Consider the following 22,239-nt stretch of genomic DNA (forward strand, 5'->3'; position numbering starts at 1 on the left):
ATCAGGACCCTCAGGTCCTTCTCTGGAGAGCTGTTCTCCAGACAGTTAACCTCCAGCATGTAGTGATGCCTTGCATTATTCCTCCCTAGATGTAGAGCTTTGCATTTATCCTTGTTGATCTTCATGAAATTTCTCTCAGATGAATTCTCCAGCTTATCCAGGTACCTCTGAATGTCAGTATAACCATCTCATGTATCAGCCGCTCCTCTCAGTTTTGTATTTTCTGTGAACTTACTGAGGGAGCATTCTGCCCCATAATCTAGGTCATTGATGAAGATGTTAAACAGTATTGAACCCAGTATTGACCTCTGGGGTACACCAGTAGTGACTTGTAGCATATAAGTTGCAGTTTGGGGTTATTTCAGACTGCCTGTCTCATTCATTTTCAAACTACAAGCCATGGACCATGATGTGGAGGTCTTTCTGTAGGCCTAGAATGTTTTCTGTCAAAAACTTCCCCTGAAAGCTGGCATCATATATCTGATAAATGACCTTTCTTTGATGATGTTTCCAGGGTTACTCATAAATTCTGGAAATCTTAGCTCTGTAGTGGTCACATCTGTTCTGTTTTCTGCATCATGCTTTGGTTTAAAACACATGGCACATAACACAGCAGGTCCATGTCTCAGATCTCAATATTCATGACATGATTTTATCAGCTATTCAACATCTGTTTGAAGTTCTACAAGAACCTCTCCCTCATTTCTTATCTGTTCTCCCTGTCAAAACATTAATAAAGCTTTTCCTTATGTTTCTGACCTTTCTTGCACTTGCAGCCTTCACAGGTGGCTCCAAAGAGGCTAGAACAGATGCATGTGAGTTTCCTGGCTCATGAATTTGTGCAGGGTCAGCTATGGAGAACACCAAAATTCCTTAAAACAGTTGATGGGGTATTTGTAGGTTACAAACAGCATACCTCGGGAACAGTTAAAAAAAAAACCAGTATCAATTGCCTTTCTGAGGGCAGCTGTATGTGAGCTATAAATGCAATATCTGCCTTGCTGTGGGTCTGATGATGCTCCAACCACTAGGTTTCCATGACTGTAGAAATAAACTCTTCGTTTACTCCATGGCCTGCTTTCATTACTGCTTCAGTACTGTCTGAAGCATCCTGCCAGTTCCACCTTTCCCAGTACCGACTGCACACTCTTTTATTTGCACTTCGTGCTTGTAGTACAAAGATAACAATTCCACAACAAATCTGGCTTATTCTAGCTGACAATGGCCTATCACAACTGCGTGAGAGAAAAATGTCCCAGTGAAGTACCTGGGCCATTTGACTTTCCCCATTCGCAGAGACCATTGCTTGCCCTGTGGAAAGAGGATGTTGAATCTAGGCTGATGGATGAGTATCTTGAATAGGTTGCTCATTTCCATTGTTTAAACTTAAAGTGTCAGTTTCCTGCCTTGCATCTATGTTTCAGAAGTTACTGGTTTGCTTTATTGCAGTGCCAACAAGTTTGGTGAATAGAGGCAAAACGTACAAAATGGGAGACAAAAGAGCTAGAATACAATGAAAAAAAACCAAAGTAGAGTATTAATCAGATTGTTCTTATTTCTTGTGTTTATCTTTGAAAGTCAGACTTTAACAACCTTTTTTTTTTGTCTACTATATTAGTAATTGAAGTTTAAACACACTGAGGCTGTGCCTATAGTCAGGAATAGACCTGCCAGTTCCATTTATCCACAGATGTAAAGTACTGTAAAGGAGTACAGAGAAGGAAATGTTGGGAGAACAAATATATTTTGTTTTGTATAAAGCAGGGCTTCCAAATCAATTTTCCTTTGGTGTCACCATTCCTGGGGTGGCAGCTGCCTCAGCAGTTTCCATTTCTGCAAGTCCGAGAAGCACAGTTATTGATAGATGCTCTGTGACTGAGGCATCCTTAACAGGCCCTGTGCATCATGAGCAGGCACACTTGTTTCCAGTCCTTGGGGAATCCCTGATCTATCTTAACATACTCAGAGACTGTCTCTTGAGATACCTGCGTGTTCTTTGCTTGCTTTTCTATGTTTCTGAAGCCAAAAGAACCTCACAGAAAGCAGGTCCATTGTGTAATATTAGTAAACTAGTTGTCTGGGCTCAGGCAGGAAGATCACTTTGCCCCTTTGTATCATGTAGGTTGTGCAAAGGACAGAAAATGTTACACTACTGCTAATGAGTTTTGCCTTCAGTTGTACTGAGGGATGCCGGAGGTCCTGCCCTCGCTGTCCATGTGCAGTCATTGAGGCAGGGAGGACTGCAGAGTCATGGGCTATTAATGGATAAGGCTTTGTGCCCATCCTCTTCAGATTACTTCTATCACAGTCATCTACTCCTTTCCCATCAATATCAGTTGACCTTTATGCAACTGAGACAGCCCCTACATTATTTAAGGTTTTAAATTATAGTAATAAAACTTTGAAGTGCACTTCTGGTTCATGGAGCATGGTTACCACCAGTTCTCAAGGGCAAAGAGCCCTAACACAACAGTCACTCTGTGGCATCGGCAGTCACTGCCTCCTGTCCCAGCCATATCACTGGGGCGCTGCTGGTGGCACCGCTGTGGATGGGTCTGAAGTGGGTTGGTGTCATCTACTCTTCAGTTCTGGAGCTCAGGACATAAAAAATAATTGCACTATATAAAACAAATTGCATTCACTTTTTTACTCCATTTCCCTGTATGTAGATATCATGATCGATTAAAAAATGTAGTGTCATGTTAAAGTTTTCTTTTTTAAGAGTCTGGAAGCTAAAACTTGTGCACCTATATGTTTTACCACCAGTAATTTTGAGGTAATTCAAGTACTTTCAGTACTCCAAGTTTTCTGTATTCACTCCATACATTTCACCTGCAACAGTGCAGAGGCTATATTTCTTCTACATCCCTGAACTGAATCTGATTTCTGTTACAAATCTTGCTAGCCTGTCCATATTGGCAGATTGTCATAGAATCGTAGAATAGTTTGTGCTGGACGGGACCTTAAAGATCATCTAGTTCCAACCCCCCTGCCATGGGCAGGGACACCCTCCACTAGACCAGGTTGCCCAAAGCCCCATCCAACCTGGCCTTGAACACTTCCAGGGTGGGGGCATCCACAACTTCTCTGGGCAACCTGTTCTGGTGTCTCACCACCCTCATAATGAAGAATTTCTTCCAAATATTTAATCTAAATCTACCCTCCTTCAGCTTAAGGCCATTACCCCTCCTTATAAGCTCATATTGTATTCCACCCAAGGAACATCATATCTCCTGAAAAGGCATTAACTTGAGATTATATAACCTCTAAGAGCTTTCTACAGGAAAATGAAAATTTTCCTACAAGTGATACTGTAGGAAATAATGCAAATAAGAGGAATGGAAGGCAGTACTAACACTTTCTTTCTATGCATATAGTCCAATAAACTGTCTAGCAAAAGATCATAATACAATGCTGCGATGCTGATTGTACCAACTGCCAGCAGGGCAGAACAACAGTCCCTTAGCAAACTGATATCCAGGGCCAGAATTTTTTCTTTACATGATACTGGAACTTCCTTCTGTTTTATAATGATTTCATCCCTTTCATTGCCATGAGCTATTCATCTCCCACTTATTCCTCCCTTTCTATCTGGTATTTAGAAAGGTTCATAACAACTCCTAAATCATCCAAGACACCCCCTTTCAGTATTTGGAATATTTTTTATAACTATTAATGCATTCCATGCTTTAGTCTGTTTTAAAAAAAATAATCTTTTTTCAGTGCCTCTTCAAAGGTAGAAGTCAAATATTTATCATGCTAATCCAGTGGTAGTTTTACTAGATCATGGAAGTAGGAATTGAGAATTTTCTGATTTAATTTTTTTTTGTGGTATTTAGATAGCACTAACAGATACTTACTCATTACCTGCATGCATCTCTCTCCCCCCACTCCCTCTTTCCCCCACAATTTGCTAGTTTTTTTTCAGTTCATTTGTAAGACATTCTTCTGTGCATTTACACAACACTACTAGTGGAATAACATTTATTTGCTCCAAAGAAGAGAGATTAGTTACATTTCTATCAAGTATACTGAAAAGGTAATTGCTACAAGCTGTCATAGAAATCCTTTTCCTTTACAGTAAGTAACAATGAAATTTCAATATACAGGATAACTACTGTTACAGAGGGACTGACAGAATAGTAATGGAAGACTTCTATTAACAAGCACTGAAGACAGAAGTAGTGGGTCACCAAAAATCTCATTTGAGAGACTGCATATCACAGTGTCTTTGGGGCTTCCATGTGCCATAGCTTCTTCAATACCTGAATATCTCAGCCAACATCTGACTCAGAACTGTCCTCCTAATGAGACTTAGCTATGTATATCATTCAATTAGTGAGTGGAAGACTAGATACAAAAGATAATTCAGAGTCTGAAGTCCTTAATGTGGGTGGTATTTCAGTAGACAGTTGTGAATTAGTTGTTTGATCCTGACCGTTTTGTTCATATGCAAGGGATAAGGTATTGCATGACCTAGAGAATTCCACAGAGCAAAGGGAAAAAGAGGAAAAGATTCACCCTTCAGCCCTTGGAAGGAAACAACAGTAATTCCTGTTGAATCTAATCTGTAAACTTAGATTTCAGGGAGAATATGAAGAAAGTGAGCTCTCAGGAGATTAATCGCTGTCAGAGTAAAGTTGTACTACAAGATCAATCCAACTAAAAGGGCAGAATGGGAGAGAAAAAGCTCAGAGTCTGGAATGGAAAGAGGGAAAAATCACAGATGAGTCAAAAACGGCTTCAAAGAAGTACAAGCTCTGAATTCACCAGTGTTACAGTGATTACCCCTGCAGCAGTTATTGTCTGAAGTGTATACAGCACAGTTTTCCCTTCAAAAAGTGAGCATAGCCCAAGGACAAAAGGAAGTACTGGGCTAAGGACAAAAGGACAGAGGACAGCTGGCTTTGGTACTCTTCCTTGTTTTTCAGAAGCCCTGAGAGGACCATTCTTCACACAGGAAATGAAAAGGTAGTGGTAGGATTGTCTTGCAAAAACAGACATCCAAAGTGGATATAACCGTATCACCAAGAGACCGGATGGGTGAAAAAAGTTCAGATTAGTTGACGAATTTACCATTTAGTCTATTCATACCCTTTCTGAGTGTCAGGGAGTGTGACTCCAACACGTGTCCCTGTTAAAGAAGAATCACTGTGGACTGATAAGTTGCAAGGGAGATTGCATAGGTGATGCCAGGCACTTTGAGCACAAAGATCTCTCCAAACCTGACGTCATGGTTATGAACTCTCCTGAATTCATAGGACAGCAGAGAGGACCTTTCCTTGCTGTGAAAAGGAAGCTTTCCCAACTGTATCCACTAAACAATGACAAAATTTACATGGAAATAGGATGAAATTTAATCTTATATGTGTGAGATTCCTTCCGTTCCTGGCAGTAACTGATTAGAGCTGGCAGTAGCCCATGGAACAAGAAGGCAAATTTGGATTCTCTTAGACACAGAGAGGAATAAGAACATAAGCAGTAATCTTGCTGCAGAAGTCAACACTGGAGCTAGAATTTGGTATTCAGTTCCTCAAGCAAAAATCATGTGTCTTTTCTGAAGATATAGGCCAAGTACTGTTTTAGTGTTAGTAGTTAGCAAGTAGAAGAAAAGCATGCAACTAATTAAAAATTGTCTCTTGATTCTAAGAAAGATTGCTGTTATGACTTGGCCACCAGCTTTGTGATGATCAGAAGATTAAATGAGAACGGTCAGTACGAAGTAAATACCATTCCAAAAAATAAATTCAAACAGACAGGTCATACCACACAGTCAGATGCAATTGAAATTTTGATATTGCTCATGTCTTAAATTAGAAACACTCCCAGGTCCATCTTTTAAAGCTAAGAAACTTGCATTTCAGACAGCTATCCATTTATCAAAGGCACTCTGTCTGCATTTCTTCATTCTTTCTCGCCTACCCCCAGCGGTATTTTTTGAAGAGTAAATCTTACATTTTTGCAAGAACACAAAACATAGTGCACTCCTGGTAATAAAACAACACTACTATTTTTATATAAAACATTGTGGTCCCCTTAGAAGGATTGCTTACTGGAATTCTCTATATGCATTTTAAGATTCTTCTATGTTTTTCTATTTTCATACATCTGTTGCAATATTCTGTAAAAGATTTTTAAATGGACCTGACTATCCTGGATGTCCATCATACCGCTTCTATGACCTAGTGACTGCACATTGCAGCCAGAAGAGCCAAGGCAGAAGGAAAGAATTAAAACGTGTATACCTGGGAGAAGATCAAAGCAATAAGGCTGATGGCAGTTTGGAGCAGTTTTAGAACTTCATTTTGTCCTTGAATCAACATCTTAGTCATAGATGGGAAGGTGTAAAAGCCTTAGCATTCTACTCTTCAGGAATTTTTGTTGCTATGTTTTTGTTACAATAGTGAATTAGATATCAGAACTCTGAGACAATTGCGTATAGTTGATGTGTGCCATACTTCTGTTATTTATCCTCAGAAATGTGATTAGCTCCTAAAGCTAATTGAGAAAGCTACAGTGTGGCTGGTGGTTGTGTGGACATGGAAGGCCCTTGAGCAGACTCTTCCCTCTGGCTCTGAATTGCATTCATTGAGAAGAGCCTGCCACCAGTGCTAGGAGCTGGCTAAGTGGCATCCATCTTTGTTCAGAGAAAACTCACATCTTGATCATGAAGTATAGCAGTGTTGGCAAAGGGAGGTAAACAGCCCAGCTTTTTTCTGATTATCCTTAACGATCAATTTGTTGTGCCGATGAAGTGAGATGGTGGAAGAAACAGCTCCTGTCAGCTACCACTGATCTTCAGAAGCTTTGAGAACAGCTAGGAGGTACTGCAGGAGTTGCACTTTGTGATGACACTGAAATTTGTAGAGCAGCAAAAGAAGAACCCAAGGTGTTTAGGTATGATTGTTGGACCTGAACAGAGTCAATCACAGCAGCAAATTGTAGATGTAGTCTCTCATAATGTATTGAAAAATAACATATGGATGCATAAATCCTTGTGCTCAGTTAGAACACCTCTGTGGAGCAGTATGACAGCCTCTAAGGATGTAGGTGTTATCACCTAGGGAACCATTAAGATGATAATCACTGGAAGTCAGAAGAGCCTTGTGACTGTTTCCAGTCCTTAATGCAACCCTTTTCACTCCCAGATCTCACAGGACCACAGGATTAATGAAGCACAGCGAACAACTCCAGAATTACAGTGTTATATCTCATGCCAAAGCCGTTTGGACATGAGCGCATTTGTACAGGCCTCCAAAGTGAACACTGATACAAACCAAACAACAACACAGTGCAGTATCATCTTATACAGAAAACATTTTGTTTACATGACTTTTAATCATGTTGGGTGCTGATTTGCTTTTTTCAGTTTAAAATATTTATCCCAGCTGGTAATTCTCCTGTGATGATAGCAACTGCAGTCAGTCACTTGGCTGTCCACTCCATGCTGTATAAAGATGTAGTCTTACAACAGATTTTATTATGAGGTTCTCAAATGTGGATACCAGCATAAAACTTCTGGTTTATGTGGGAAATGTCGGTCATTTCAACAGGCAGGAACAAAATTGGAGGAGGAGTTAATGGGGTAGTAATCTTTCAACATCTTTGAAGGTTTTATTAATGCACTGTAAGTGGTTCCCTCTCCTGTACTCCATTGAATAAAATGAGTACTTGATTTTTTAACCTGACTTTATAGGTTGCTCTTTAGGAACTGCTGTCAGCTCTTAAGTCTGTGTTAATGGCCATCTTCAGAGAAAGATAAAAACACTTTATAATATCCAGATGCAGAGTAATTTCACATCACAGAGGTTTCAGTCTAATCTAGTAGCTGGATATTGCTATAAACTGAAACAACTGGTTTCTTTATCTTTCATTTTACATTAACTGTTGTGATTTTGGGTATTTTTTACAACCTCTCTCCCCTACTTAGCTCTTGGCCTCAGCAACACTCAAAGACAACACAATCTGCAATCGAGTTACACAGGTGATGAAAGATATTTCCATACAACTAGGTTGAAATTGCTGCATGGCAATGTAGCTAGTTGATGGCACTTTCCACTGCTCCTGTGTCAGGAGAGGAAGAGAATAGGAACTGACTGTTTTCTGAAGAAATGCTTTGGACATAGTGAATGTGAAGCACATTGCTCTAGGATTTGTTACAAAGTTCACAGTACTTTATTCGATGCAGAGATATATAATTACACTGCTCCACAGCAGTTTTGCTGGCACACTAGTGGAGGGTTTGAAAGGTCTCAGCTGGACTTTTATTCAACAAAAACCTGTGGGTATGTCAAATTTCAGAGGCCATTTCGGAGTGGCAGACAGGGCTGGTTTGTGACTATGAGTTTGTCTGAATGGTTTACCTGACTCCATTATCTGCAGAGGGGTTTTTTTATTAGCTACTTGGTTTCTTTTACCTGAAACGTTATGCATTATTGGTATTCCCAAAGATCTGAGTAGCTGTTTTTGAAAACTTAAAGGCAAGTACAGAAATCATTGGGAATCTTATTACATTTCCTAGGAAACAATAAGAAAGCTATAGACCAACCTGGAAGCCGTGAAAAAGAGGTTGACTCTGTTGGCGGTTGAACAAAGACACTCCTGTATTTAATGGGAGCGGAATTGTCATGGGGCAGAAGAGAGGACAAAGAAAACCTGAGGACTGGTTTGTGTTCAGAATGTTCCAAAACAAACTTTCCAAGCAGCCAGGCAAAGAAAGATCACAAAAAGTTTAGAAAATAAATTTTCTGGATTTACATGAACCTTCAACAGCGTCAGTACTATTGAAACATATATTTCAATGATTTTTCAGGACTTCATTATAACTTCAACAGCACTTTCAATATTATAGCTTTGTTTAGGAATATTCTCTGTTCCCCGGTGACACCAAAACGGAAAAAAAAATATCACTCTTGACAGAGAGAAAATAGACAAGTAAATATTGGTCTTTCATAAAGTTGCAAGCATGTGTTATACTAAAATGTCATTTTTTTAAGTCTGTGAGAAACTAAAAGAATGATTCATGCTTCCACCAGTGGCTGATGGTAAAATTTCTGGAACACTATGTTTCATATTTAGGCTCCGTTTTGTTTAAATCAGACTAGTCCCTTAGGTAAATTAGCTTTATATAGTAACATTTCAGGAAAGCAGCTCTAAATATGTACAACAAATGAAGATTATGGAAGAAATTTCAGAGGGATTTCAAAAGTTGTAGGTGACCGATGGTGCTACCATCCAGTATTAACAGGACTCTTGGTTTGATGCATTTAACTAGGTAGACAGGGGTTCTAAAGTAAGAGTCAGAGAAGCTATGTGTCTTTAACTTTGCATGTATTCCACATGCAAAAATCAGTAGTTAAACACAACACAGGATTAAACTGGTCAGTTGTAATCACTCCATTTTACCACTTCGGATTTTTTGCAAGTTTCACAATATTGTCCTCCTTTCTGGTTATTTTTTAAAGAGGAAGGTCCTGGGAATCCTCTAGTAATAGAGCAAAAATAGCAGCTATAAAAATAAAAGAAAATTAAATGGGTAGGCTTCCTGGCAGTACCAAGCAAAAGATTCAAGTAAAAAAAGACCATACACAGAACAAAGAAAGTTATTGCAATGTAGGGAACAGCTGCATTAGAGTTTTCCTTTTTTTTCACCAGCATTTAAAATGTGCTGTCTATGTTTCTTAGCCAATGTGCCTGTTCTGTTCTATTGAGGGTCCTGTACCATCCTTAATCCCTGTTGTGTTTTCATGCCTTGATACTCTGTCAAACAAAATTATTAACATAATTCTTATTATTTATCCTTCCATCCTTTTCTCAAAAAAAAAAAAAAAAGAAAGAAAGAAAAAGGTACATATACAGTGCATTTCATTTTGGTAGCGTTTTGAGTTCCTGGGACAAGAAAGAGAAGATGTGAGAGACTTGATTTCACTGATTGTTTCCTTTTTTTTATTCTTTTACAAGTGTATGTTTTGCAAATCAGAGAAAATTGGGCAAAAAAAGAAAAATACAAAAAGTACAAAGAGCTTTGAGTTGGAGACTGTAACATAGAAAACATGGAAGCAGAATTGCAGAAGACAAGGCAGTTGATTTCTTTTCTGCTAAAATAATATGAGCAGAGAGGTACATAGATTAACAGATTTTAACACCAGTTGGTGTCTTTTGTGGTCATCTCCCTTAAGTCTTGTGTATCACAGCTGCAGAATTGCATTCCATGCTGCAGTACCTGCAGCTGAATTAGAACACCGCTTGTAGGAAGATTTAAGGAACTAATCTGAAACACTGGAGTTTTGAAATGCCCAGGTATGGAGGAGAATCCATCATATCTGTTTAAATTCTGCACAACATTTACAGTTTATCTATTCAAACCTGTTTAACAATTTAAAACTTGGGAATAGGCTGAGGGAGGGAAAGAGCAAATAAAATAGTTATAAACGTTTAATGGTAATCGAAAGTAGATACCCAAGTTTAATTACACTGTTTCTGTGATCTTATCTTTACTTACAACACTGCAGGCTTTCCATTTTGAGTAGCATGTGTGCAATCTTAGTTTGAGAAATAAGTTTTCTTATGAACTGAAATCAGTGTTAGTTGTATGTGTTGTTTACTACATCTTCCATTAACTCTCAGTTATGTCCAAAGAAATTATAAAGCCATGTTGTTATTTCAAAATGAATTTAATTTTCAGTTGGCTTGAGAAGCAGGATCAGTTATATATTATCAATTGCTCACTAATGACAGTAGAATATATCTGAAGGGAAATCTATTTTTATATATTCTGTTTTCCTATGCGTAACAAGCAAAAATGAAAAAAAGGAGCTTAGCACTATAAAGCACCTAGTATGAACCTGTGTCTGTGGCACTTGTAGTGAATGCTACTTCATTCTCAGACTGGAAGCATAATCCTGAATACAGTTTTGTTTCAGAGTACAGCTGTTTTCAAAAAAACAAAACCAAACCCACACCTGTCACCCTCAGACCATAGTTGTACTTATTCAGTTACGTCTGCCTGACTGATTTCCCTGTTTTTATAGCTACTAGCAAAACAGCACTGACATGACAGTGGAAGCACAAGCTGGATTCTAGCTCACTCACTAACAGGATCATTATCCAGTTTAAAAAGGCAGGGGCAAAGTTTTCCCTTAATTATACCTCTGTAACTTCAGTGATCATGACAGTTTGCAAAGGGTTTTCATTTGGAGCCAGAAGAATGGCTGTCACAGGAGCTTCGTGTCATAGTAACTGTAGAATCTTTATAACTCAATACTCCAGGGAAGTAACCTTGCATGATTATTAGGCTCTTGGCTAAGTCAGCAAGACTGTCAGGCAAAAAAAGTCTTAAGGCAAGCTTTCTGAAGCACTCCGTCACATGACAAGGTTATTATCTTACCTCCACTGTCTGTCTAATTGCTATTGACCATTGATCCAAGTTTTAGAATAAAATTCCTTTATTTCTAGTTTTTATGAACTTTTCATTAAAAGATATGGAACTGTGGCAATACCAGTTGCTCTCTTTTAAAAATATGATGTAAAGACTTCGAAGTTAATGTATCGCGTGCAAAAGTTTCAACATTGACAGCCTTTGAAACCAGCTTTTCTATTGTCCACTGAACCCATTATTTATTACTATCCATTCTCAAGAGTTCTTGCTGCCATAATTTCCACAGCTGTGCCCACAGCAATGCGAAATCCTCCTTTCTACCTGGTTTTTCCCAGTTCCCAAGGTGAGAACTAGAAATGATGGCCCAGATTCTGTGTCCATTCTGTTGTTTGTGCCTCAAGCAATATCCTTAGTGCTGACAGTCTCCTGTAATAGCTGTGGCACTACTTTTTTCTGTGCAGTGGTCTGTATTCCCTTGCCATATGAGTAGTTCTTTTATTATCCTTATTTACTGTATAAGTGATACAGTCTTTACATCATAATTTCTGCATGTATACCTAGTTCTTCTGTAGTCAGTCTGATGATACACTATCCCATGGAAGACCCAAAAATAATCAAATAGATGATGAAACAAAATAACCTTCATTCTCCCCTCCCAGTACTGTTTGCATTTTGAATAACAATTAACAGAACAAGTAAGGTATTATATGAAAGCTCTAGGCAGAAGTTGTTACTGCTGTTAATATACCTTCTGAAAGAGACATCACCACATGGTTGAAGTATGCTTGCTGAGATCTTTTTTGAGCTCAAAGATCAATAAGTTACATTTATGTCAGAAATATCTTTTGATTTTTCTCCATTAGTTTTTGAAACTTCTTTTTTTTCCCACAAAATCATGCTTCTTGAGGTTAAATATCCTTATGGTATTTTTGCTTTCTTATACAAGGGAATCTGGCCAGTCTTTGATAATGTGACTCAATAAACATAAAAATATAAATGGATCACAAATGTATAATAAAGAGATAGCAGTGAATTATTAACTAGTATGGTTATAGACGGTCAAGTTTTACAGTCACAATGCTCATTTTACCCTGGTTACTGAATTGTTTGTGTACAGATATAACTGTAAATCTTTTAAACAATTGAAAAATACTTCATGAGCAGTTTGATATAATATTGTTGCCAGAAGTTAGGTTGACCTCAGTATATAACACTGGCAGATGACAGATGCAGGCAGAGGAGTAGGAGTAGCCCAGACTTCAGAAAAGCTTTAGTCAAAAAAAAAAAAAAAGTAAACCTGTTAATGAAAGCAAGCCCACCAGGAATGAGCTTTAACTTGTGCCCTTGTGCAACCTAGGGTAACAGCCCTGAGCAGCCCTTTCCCCTGGCTTTTAGTTTTAAACCCAAAACATTACAGATCTGAAGAAAGTCAAACTATTATATAAGTGAATATGGAACTAAATTGTAACATACTTTAATAAACCCAAGAAGTCTAATTCATCACGAACATCAGGGAATCAGAAAAGCTCAATTATGTTTTTCCCAGAAAAATCCAGGGGAAAATGGATTTTTGCAGAGAAGCAGAAGCAAATACGTTGGTCTGCTACAGATATTTTTCAGAAGTGCAACTGGCAATTAGGTATTTAAAAATATCTTGAATAAGGAAAAAATTCCTGCATAGAAAGAATAAATAATTGTCTCTACAAAAATAACAAGTTTCTTATAAGATTGGTTTTTAGTGCTTTGTTTTTGTGGTTCTTTTTGCAGGTGTTGCTGCTTTGGATTCCAGCGTTTCTGGGAAGATTGGTTTGCGAGCAGTCATATATTATTTCTGCACTACAGTCATTGCTGTAATACTAGGTACTCTGTGCTCCTATAACTTTCAAAATCCTCAGTATCGCCTAATTACAAGTATACAGCACTGTGACATTACTAATTTCCCAAGACAGGACAGGGAGAAGAGACAGGAATCATAGCAAACATCTCGACATACTTGTAGCCAGATACAGGGAGAAGTTAGTCCCACTGTTCACAGTTGGGCTGTATTCATACCCAATATGAAGCCACAGGCAATTTCACCACATATTTCAGGTCAAGGAAGATTAGGAGCTGTCTGCTTAGGTAAACAGTGACCAGCAGTTGGAAAGCTGAATGAATATCAAAGCCCAGCCTTTACTACAAAGTGAATTTCTTCAATAGCAAAATAATAGATTATTGCTGATTCTCCGATGCAAGAATGCGTAATGTGTCTCAGTGGAAAGAATGACAGAAAATACTGCTTTCCTTGTCATCTCATTTCCTTCCTAAAAGGTTTTTGTGCCCTCTGTCACTGCCAGACGCCTCTCCTACCTCTCTGAAGTCCACATCTCCTCTTGCAGAAAGTTCATTCCATACAAGCAACCATGAAATCTTCCATGTTTCCTTAAACATCTTCAGCCTGCCTTCTTAAATAAGAACTAAAATTAAACCGTCCTCTGTCACCTGTTATGTAGTTTATGGCTTATCTTTTTATTTTGTTGAGCCTGAGTGAATACTCTGCCTACATATCACTCACTAAAAAGAAACAGGTATTTACCTGAACGACAAAATGTACAATGTATGTGGCCTACTTGTAAAGCAAAGCAGTATTTAACAATAGAAAAAGAATCACATACAGACATATAAGGCCAGATTAGTTTCTAGAGATTGCATCATTGAGAATAATATATCATTGCGGTTACACCGTTCAGGCTATCTCATCTGCCGGGAATTTTTCTGTGAATACATAGTGAGGAAAATTAATAAAGACAAACATTAACATGTATCTAACTTTGAAATTGTCCCTATCCTGAGAGAGGGGTTAAACCAGGCAATCTCCAGAGGTCCCTGCTATTCTAAGTTACTCTATGATGCTATGACATTACTTGTTTCTTTGTGCAGAGTTAGACAAATTCAGTTCTGCTTTTATTCACAGCTGTCATTAGAAAGCCTTGTTCTTGTCTGATTGAAGAGTAATCCAAATACCTTTCCTCCTACACTGAGATTTAGTAGTTTCATTTGCTGTAGCTTTGTTTGGATTTGGGGGAGAAAAAAAGAGAAAGAAAAAGTGATGTACATTTGGAAAGGCCAAGTATTTAATATAATAGTAAAAATGCCTAAAATGAAGCCACTAAAGTAGATGGAAAATTCATCATTGATTTCAGTATTCACAAGGTCAAAGCCAGTATTTCTTACTCGTAATTTTTTATTTCAGTCTGTTTCTGAAACCCTTTTCTTACATAACTTCATTGCTAACTTTACCAAAACATCCTCTTGTACTTTGGGGTACACAGGACAACACACTTGTATTCATATCTGAAAGCTAGTAACAAGAAGAGCTGCATAAAGGAAAAGGTAAATAGGAATTCAAAATATCACCATGCAAAAGTTGCAGAACTCTTCAGCTGAAGCCCAACTGAAGTAATCTACAGTCTTGGTAAGCACTAGTGATTTAGTATCATGCATGCAAAAACAAAACAAGTGTCTGAGTCCAGTGGCAAGGCTACAAGTAGCTTCCGTGTTGGGGGAACCCACACATTTAAGGACATCACCTGTAGACTTCTCTTCTCTGAACAGCCCTGCATGAGCACCCAGGTGGGTTTAGCTCATGGTGAGTTTAGCTCATGAAGAATGTAGCTACACAGGATACACTGAGGCAGGATGCATCAGTGCCTCTGCTTACACTGTGAGCTCTTCTGGTTCTTCTTCTGCAGGGATTGTCTTAGTTGTGACCATTAAACCTGGAGTGCCTCAAACAGCAAATGAGATTGACAGAGTGGGCAGTACCCCAGAAGTCAATACGGTTGATGCCATGCTGGATCTGATCAGGTAAGGTTTTGTTTTTTAGTTGCCATACCCTTGTTGCAGAAGTCCAAACAAATACAAAAAAAAGTTGTGATGTGTAATACAATAAAATCTTTCTAATGTTGTTTGGATGAATAAGGAGAGAATAACTTACATTCTAACAGGTTAGCCATTTTAGAGTATATTCAAAGCAGTTTGTTAAAAAAATTTCTCTTTACACCATAGACTTTGGTTAATAAACCAATGACAGCAAAAATTCCATCTTTTGCAGAAATTGATGTGCAAGATTTTTGTATTTTGAAGAAAATATCCAGAAAGGATTGAATGGTTGGTGGGTTACTGACTGGCAGCTTCTGTGTCATCCAGCACAGACAACCACCTGAAATGGCAGTGTTGTGTTTCCCCTCCTCAAAGCAGGATGCAGCGTAACATACACACTATGCAAAGGTTTCTTAGGGTTGCACAGTCAACAAGTTTGCTGCATCATCAGTATCTAAGGCAACCTTATAATGAGTCTTTCCCAGTCAGCATTCTGGAAAATGATAGATCACAGAATCATAGAATCATAGAATGGTTATATATATAGATACATAAATGGTTATATATATATATACATAAAGTCGTTAGAAGAAGGAAACCCCTAGAAAAGTCTGTAGAAGACTTCATCAGGTTTTCAGAGCTAATGTGTTTTAGGAATTATAAAAAAAAAATCACAGAAAAGGGCTGTGTTTCCAATAGTGGCTAAGTAGTTCCCAAATCCACAAAAATGTTTCTGTGGATTGTTTTTTCCTCCATCTGCAATTCTGTATCAATATTCTTGCCCACTATTTTATTTTTGTAGAATTTTACTAAATCTGTCATGTAAGAATCAACTGCCACATATCTAAAATTGGCTTTCTCAGCATTTCTTATGTCAGGAAATGTGACTGGTGTTTGCAGAAGCAACTCCAGATTGAGTTCTTTGACATTTGTAAAATATACACATGCGTATGTACATATATAGAAACATCGAATTGTTTAGGTTGGAAAAGACCTTTAAGATCATCAAGTCCAACCATTAACCTAGCACTGCGAAGTCCACCACTAAACCATGTCCCTAAGCACCACATCTCCATGTCTTTTAAATACTTCCAGGGAAGCCTGTTCCAATGTATATATTTGCCTTGAAAAAATCACTGTCCTATTTAATAGCAAATGTCTGCTGTCATCTGGGGCATCTCTGCCCCAGCACAGATCAAGGTGGACCTCTTTGAGAATAACTCAGCTTCTCTGAGGTTTGTGTGTGAGTTAACAGTCCTCAACCCCAAAGCCCCATGTTTTATAATCCACAGCTCTTCCCAGCCTCTGTCCTCTCCTGCCTGTGCATGACCAAAATGGCAGCTCCTTGGATGGCTCATGTCATTCCTCATGGTTACTTGCCCAGGAATCAATGAAGGAAACTGCAGTCAGGTGCCTTATAAAACATAATGCAGTCTGTTACCAGTAGCTTCCACATGAACATTTCCACACATACTCAGAGGGCTGGTGTAGTTCCATGCACAAAAAAGTCTTCCAGTAGCAAGAAGTGGTGTGAATTGTACCTCAGAGTAGTTTGGAGTTTTGCTACAGTTGCTCAACATCTTGGAAACAAATTTAAGACTGTAAATTAGGAGTCTGAAATCTGAAATTATCTTTTGAAGGAATTATAGTTACTTTTCCTACTTATTTATATTCATCAGATTTAAGATCCAAACCCAGACAGTCTTGGAAAGATTAAAGGAAATCCTAGGTTTGTACAAACGACTCTTGCCTTTCATAGAATCATAGAATCACAGAATGGTTTGGGTTGGAAGTGACCTCAAAGACCATCTAGTTCCTACCCCCCCTGCCATGGGCAGGGACACCCTCCACTAGACCACATTGCCCAAAGCCCCATCCAACCTGGCCTTGAACACTTCCAGGGATGGGGCATCCACAACCTCTCTGGGCAACCTGTTCCAGTGCCTCATCACTCTAACAGTAAAGAATTTCATTCTAACATCTAAGCTAAATCTGCCCTCTTTTAGTTTAAACCCATTACCACTTGTCCTATGACTGCTCTCCCTGATAAACAGTCCCTCACCATCTTTCCTGTAGGCACCTTTAGGTACTGGAAGGCCGCAATTAGATCTCCCTGGAGCCGCCTTTTCTCCCAGCTGAACAATCCCAACTCTCTCAGCCTGTCCTCACAGGAGAGGTGTTCCAGCCCTCTGATCATCTTCGTGGCCCTCCTCTGGACTCTCTCCAACAGCTCCATGTCTGTCTTGTGCTGGGGCCCACAGAGCTGGACGCAGTACTCCAGGTGGGGTCTCACAAGAGCGGAGTAGAGGGGCAAAATCACCTCCCTTGACCTGCTGGTCACACTTCTTTTGATGCAGCCCAGGAAGCCCTTTGAAGAAATTTTGCCTTAAAAACTTGAAAAATAAAGGCACGAGTTCATGAAAGATCTGGAAAGGAGATAAAGACTTCTACTTCAATATATAAACTGGTTTTTTCCACACTGGACTGGATATTCTATAAATACCTAATTAATGCTTTTTTCCGCAGTCGTTTGAATCTGAAATTTGTGGCTGAAAAGGAGGCACACAGCTGGATTGCACTGCTTCTGATCTAATTTGCTATTTTTTTCAGTGAGCGAAAATGGTTCTTGACCCTGGAATAACACATGCGAATCTTCCATCAGCCAAGATCAGTTTCAGAATTCAAAACTACGATAGACACTAAACATCTGATTCTTCCAGCACAACATTTATAACAGTTCTTATTTTTTTTTCTAGTTATATTTGACAAATCCTATAGAAATGGTGTGTCCTATATTCCTCATGCAAATCATACAATCATAGAATCATAGAATGGTTTGGGTTGGAAGGGACCTTAAAGATCATCTAGTTCTAACCCCCCTCCCATGGGCAGGGACACCCTCCACTACACTAGATTGCCCAAAGCCCCATCCAGCCTGGCCTTGAACACTTCCAGGGATGGGGCATCCACAACTTCTCCGGGCAACCTGGTCCAGGGCCTCACTACTCTCACAGAAAAGAATTTCTTCCAAATATCTAATCTAAACCTACCCTCCTTCAGCTTAAGGCCATTACCCTTTCTCCTGTCACTACAAGCCCTTGTCAACAGTCCCTCTCCAGCTTTCTTGTAGGCCCCTTTTAGGTACCGGAAGGCTGCTATAGGATCTGCCTGGAGCCTTCTCTTCTGCAGGCTGAACAAGCCCAATAGGAGAGGTGCTCCAGCCCTCTGATCATTTTTGGGGCCCTCCTCTGCACTCGCTCCAACAGCTCCATTTCTTTCTTGTGCTGGGGCCCCCAGAGCTGGATGCAGTACTCCAGGTGGAGTCTCACAGGAGCAGAGCAGAAGGGCAGAATCACCTCCCTCAGCCTACTGGTCATGCCTCTTGATGCAGCCCAGGACACGGTTGGCTTTCTGGGCTGTGAGCATACATTGCCTGCTCAGTTTGAGCTTCTCATTCACCAACACACCCAAGTCCTTCTCCTCGGGGCTGCTTTCAATCCATTCCTCGCCCAGCCTGTAGTTGTGCTTGGGATTGCCCTAACCCATGTGCAGGACCTTGCACTTGGCCTTGTTGAACTTCATGCAGTTTGCACAGGCCCACCTCTCCAGCCTGTCCAGGTCCCTCTGGATGGCATCCCTTCCCTCCAGCATGTCGACCACACCACACAGCTTGGTGTCGTCAGCAAACTTGCTGAGGGTGCACTCAATCCCGCTGTCCATGTCGCCAACAAAGATGTTAAACAGTGCTGGTCCCAGTACCGACCCCTGAGGAACACCACTCGTCACTGTTCTCCACTTGGACATTGAGCCGTTGACCACAACTCTTTGAGTGTGACCATCCAGCCAATTCCTTATCCACTGAGTGGTCCATCCATCAAATCCATGTCTCTCCGATTTAGAGACCAGGATGTTGTGCGGGATGGTGTCAAATGCTTTGCACAAGTCCAGGTAGATGACATCAGTTGCTCTTCCCTCATTCACCAATGCTGTAAGCCCGTCGTAGAAGGCCACCAGATTTGTCAGGGATGATTTGCCCTCAGTGAAGCCATATTGGCTGTCACCAATGTCCTCCTTATTTTCCGTGTGCCACAGCTTCTCAAATACAATGGAGAGTGGCTTAGCAACTTCATCTACCACTTCCCTCAGGTCCTGCAGATGCATCTCATCGGGTCCCATGAACTTGTGCACCTTCAGGTTCCTTAGATATTCTCAAACCTGATCTTCTCCTACAGTGGGTGGTTCTTCATTATCCCAGTCCCTGCCTTTGCCTTCTGCAACTTGGGCAGTGTGGCTAGAGGCCTTGCCAGTGAAGACTGAGGCAAAAAAGTCATTGAGTACCTCGGTCTTCTCCATATCCCAGGTCTCCTGATTCCTTCCAGAGAGGGCCCACATTTTCCCCAGTCTTCCTTTTATCTCTGACGTACCTATAGAAGTTTTTCTTGTTGCCCTTGATGTCCCTGGCCAGATTTAATTCTATCACGGCTTTGGCTTTCCTAACCTGATCCCTGGCTGCTCGGACACTTTCCCTGTATTCCTCCCAGGCTACGTGCCCTTGCTTCCACCCTCTGTAGGCTTCCTTTTTTTGTTTGAGTTTGTCCAGGAGCTCCTTGTTCATCCATGCAGGCCTCTGGGCGTTTTTGCCTGACTTCCTCTTTGTTGGGATGCATCGCTCCTGAGCTTGGGGGGAGGTGATCCCTGAATACTAACCAGCTTTCTTGGGCCCCTCTTCCCTCCAGGGCTTTGTCCCATGGTACTCTGCCAAGCAGATCCCTGAAGATGCCAGTATCTGCTCTCCTGAAATCTAGGGTAGTGAGCTGGATTGATGTGAAGCAGCAGGGTAGAAAACCACTGGGTTTATTAGCTTACCAGCAGTAATGTCAAATACTGAGAAATAAGCCTGAAAATTCAACAGTAGGAAAACAGCCAACTGATCGTTGGGAGTACTGAAGCCTTAATTTCTTTGGATTTTATATCTGATGGTGCTAAATAAACTGCATTCTGGATAAAGGAACACAACCTGATCTGTTTTTCAAGCAGCAGATTTTATCATTTTGTTTATATAAACAAATTCTTCTTAGTATGCTATAATGTTGAAATGCCTCTACTTTTTTAACAGGAATATGTTCCCAGAAAATCTTGTCCAGGCCTGTTTTCAACAAGTAAGTTTGAACATTCCTTTTTGCTACTGTAGTTTTCATTGCTAACTACGAATTGTTCTTAAGTTTTATCTCCCCAAAAACTATGTCACAATTATTTCTGAGAAGTCCAGGAGTATCTTAATCTCCCATAAAAAGACTTTTTTGAATGTATCTTGGTTTCATTTCCATAATGATAAACACACTGTTATCAGCTATTAAGTCCTTGATCATCCCTTGCAAAAAGACATTCTTTAGGAGCTGGGTGCAGAAACTAAGCAGTGTATAAGACAAGATTTTTTCCTTTTGGGGCAGAGAGTTAGAAGAAGCGTGTCATGAGGATCTATTTCCTAGTTGAGATCTGTATAACTTAGCCCTTGCCTGATGTGTTTCACATCTAATGTCCATTACCAGACCTGATGATCCATCTTAAGGAAAAGACAACCAATTGGTAGAGTCTATTTGAGACATCTTTCAGAAAAAATGAGATTTACAAGATGAAAGAGAAAACTGCTATCTACATATCAGATTTACTTGAGATTCAGTCATCTTTATCTGTAAATATATCAACTGGTTTTTGTGAAGCTCTCTGCTTCCCTTTTTTGTCTTCCCCAGCAGCTGCCTAGCAGTTTATCTGAGGTTTGTATGTGAGGTAGTTAACCTTTCCCAGTAAATTGTGTTAACTGTCCTGCTGTTCACAGCACTGAATGTGTTTCCAGTTTATAAAACTTCTTTGTGTCATTTTTCATATGTTAATTACTGTCACCCAGCGCTAAGGAGACAGAGGTTCTTTTAGGGATCCTTGGCAGAATGATGACAGCCCTAAATCATAGTTACAATTAAAGCAATACAATAATATCTTAACAGGATATTATGATTAGTATAGCACAGAATTTATAATCAGAATAGCACAGGATTTCTATAAGCAGAATCAGTGTAGTATAATTTTATAATAGCACCACTTAGCTTATGCTTACTAATCACATGGACCTTCTGCAGATTGGGTCAAATCTTAATACATGGTTTTGTATCAACATAACAATGATAATCTAGACTTGAAAAACATAGAATACGAGTCAGTCCCTCAGTCCTCGGAGGAAGCAGACAATGGTGAAGGCATCCCTGGCCACCAGGGATTCCTGGGTCTCAGTGTCCAGCAGGAGCTGCAGTCCACGTTCCCCCTTAGGACTTGTAACTGCTTGGTTTTATGGACAGTGCTCTGGGTGCTGTTATGCTTCCTTGTTCTGTGGCAGGGTCATCAACCCCTGTCTGACCAGGTGCCTGGGACCTTCAAGACTGATAAGAAAAGGAATAGTCAGCGTGGCACCCAGGAATCTGTCTTGAGGCTGGTAGGGAGGGGAAGAAAAAATCTGTTTGGATTGTCTACTTGCTGCACAGGACCTTCAGGGCCTGATAATAAGGGGAAAGGGGACTAATAAGTGACCAGCTCAGCCACAGAGAATGGCTGTTTGCTTTATATTAGTCATGCTAACTACATTACCAAGGGTCTGATTCTGTCAGATGCATCTGCTCTACAGTCGTCTCCTGGGGTGGCTGTCAGCAATTCTCTCTAGACTATTGGTCCCAGCAAAAAGTCCCCTTGTCATGGTCAGGAGCTGTATCTCATCCCCACAACACTGCACCAGATCCACAGGGCACCCAAGAGCCTGGGGAGCAGAATTCGTAGCATGTTATCTGTGAATCACTTGTTTGATCTACAGCATCTGAAGTACAGAACCGTGATGGCTCACATGAACTGGGAAATAACATGTTTATCTATGTTTGCTACCTTCAAGTCAGATTGGTTATTTTCCCCCCTTTATTTTTACTGGGCAAAGGCTATGCTTTTGTCCATTCTTCATTTCC

At 40.0% G+C, this 22,239-nt stretch overlaps 1 protein-coding gene across 3 annotated transcripts in view; it reads left to right on the forward strand.

Moving 5' to 3' along the window:
• Nucleotides 1-22,239, forward strand: part of SLC1A1 (solute carrier family 1 member 1) — a 56,057-nt gene that overhangs the window by 18,093 nt on the left and 15,725 nt on the right. For all 3 annotated transcript variants that reach the window (XM_054810485.1, XM_054810483.1, XM_054810484.1), the window contains 3 exons: nucleotides 13,145-13,237; nucleotides 15,109-15,223; nucleotides 20,355-20,397. In XM_054810485.1, coding sequence (XP_054666460.1) covers nucleotides 13,145-13,237; nucleotides 15,109-15,223; nucleotides 20,355-20,397 — 251 coding nt within the window. The remainder of the gene's footprint in view (nucleotides 1-13,144; nucleotides 13,238-15,108; nucleotides 15,224-20,354; nucleotides 20,398-22,239) is intronic.

Source organism: Grus americana, chromosome Z (genome assembly GCF_028858705.1).
Source record: "Grus americana isolate bGruAme1 chromosome Z, bGruAme1.mat, whole genome shotgun sequence".
NCBI classification, from domain to species: domain Eukaryota; kingdom Metazoa; phylum Chordata; class Aves; order Gruiformes; family Gruidae; genus Grus; species Grus americana.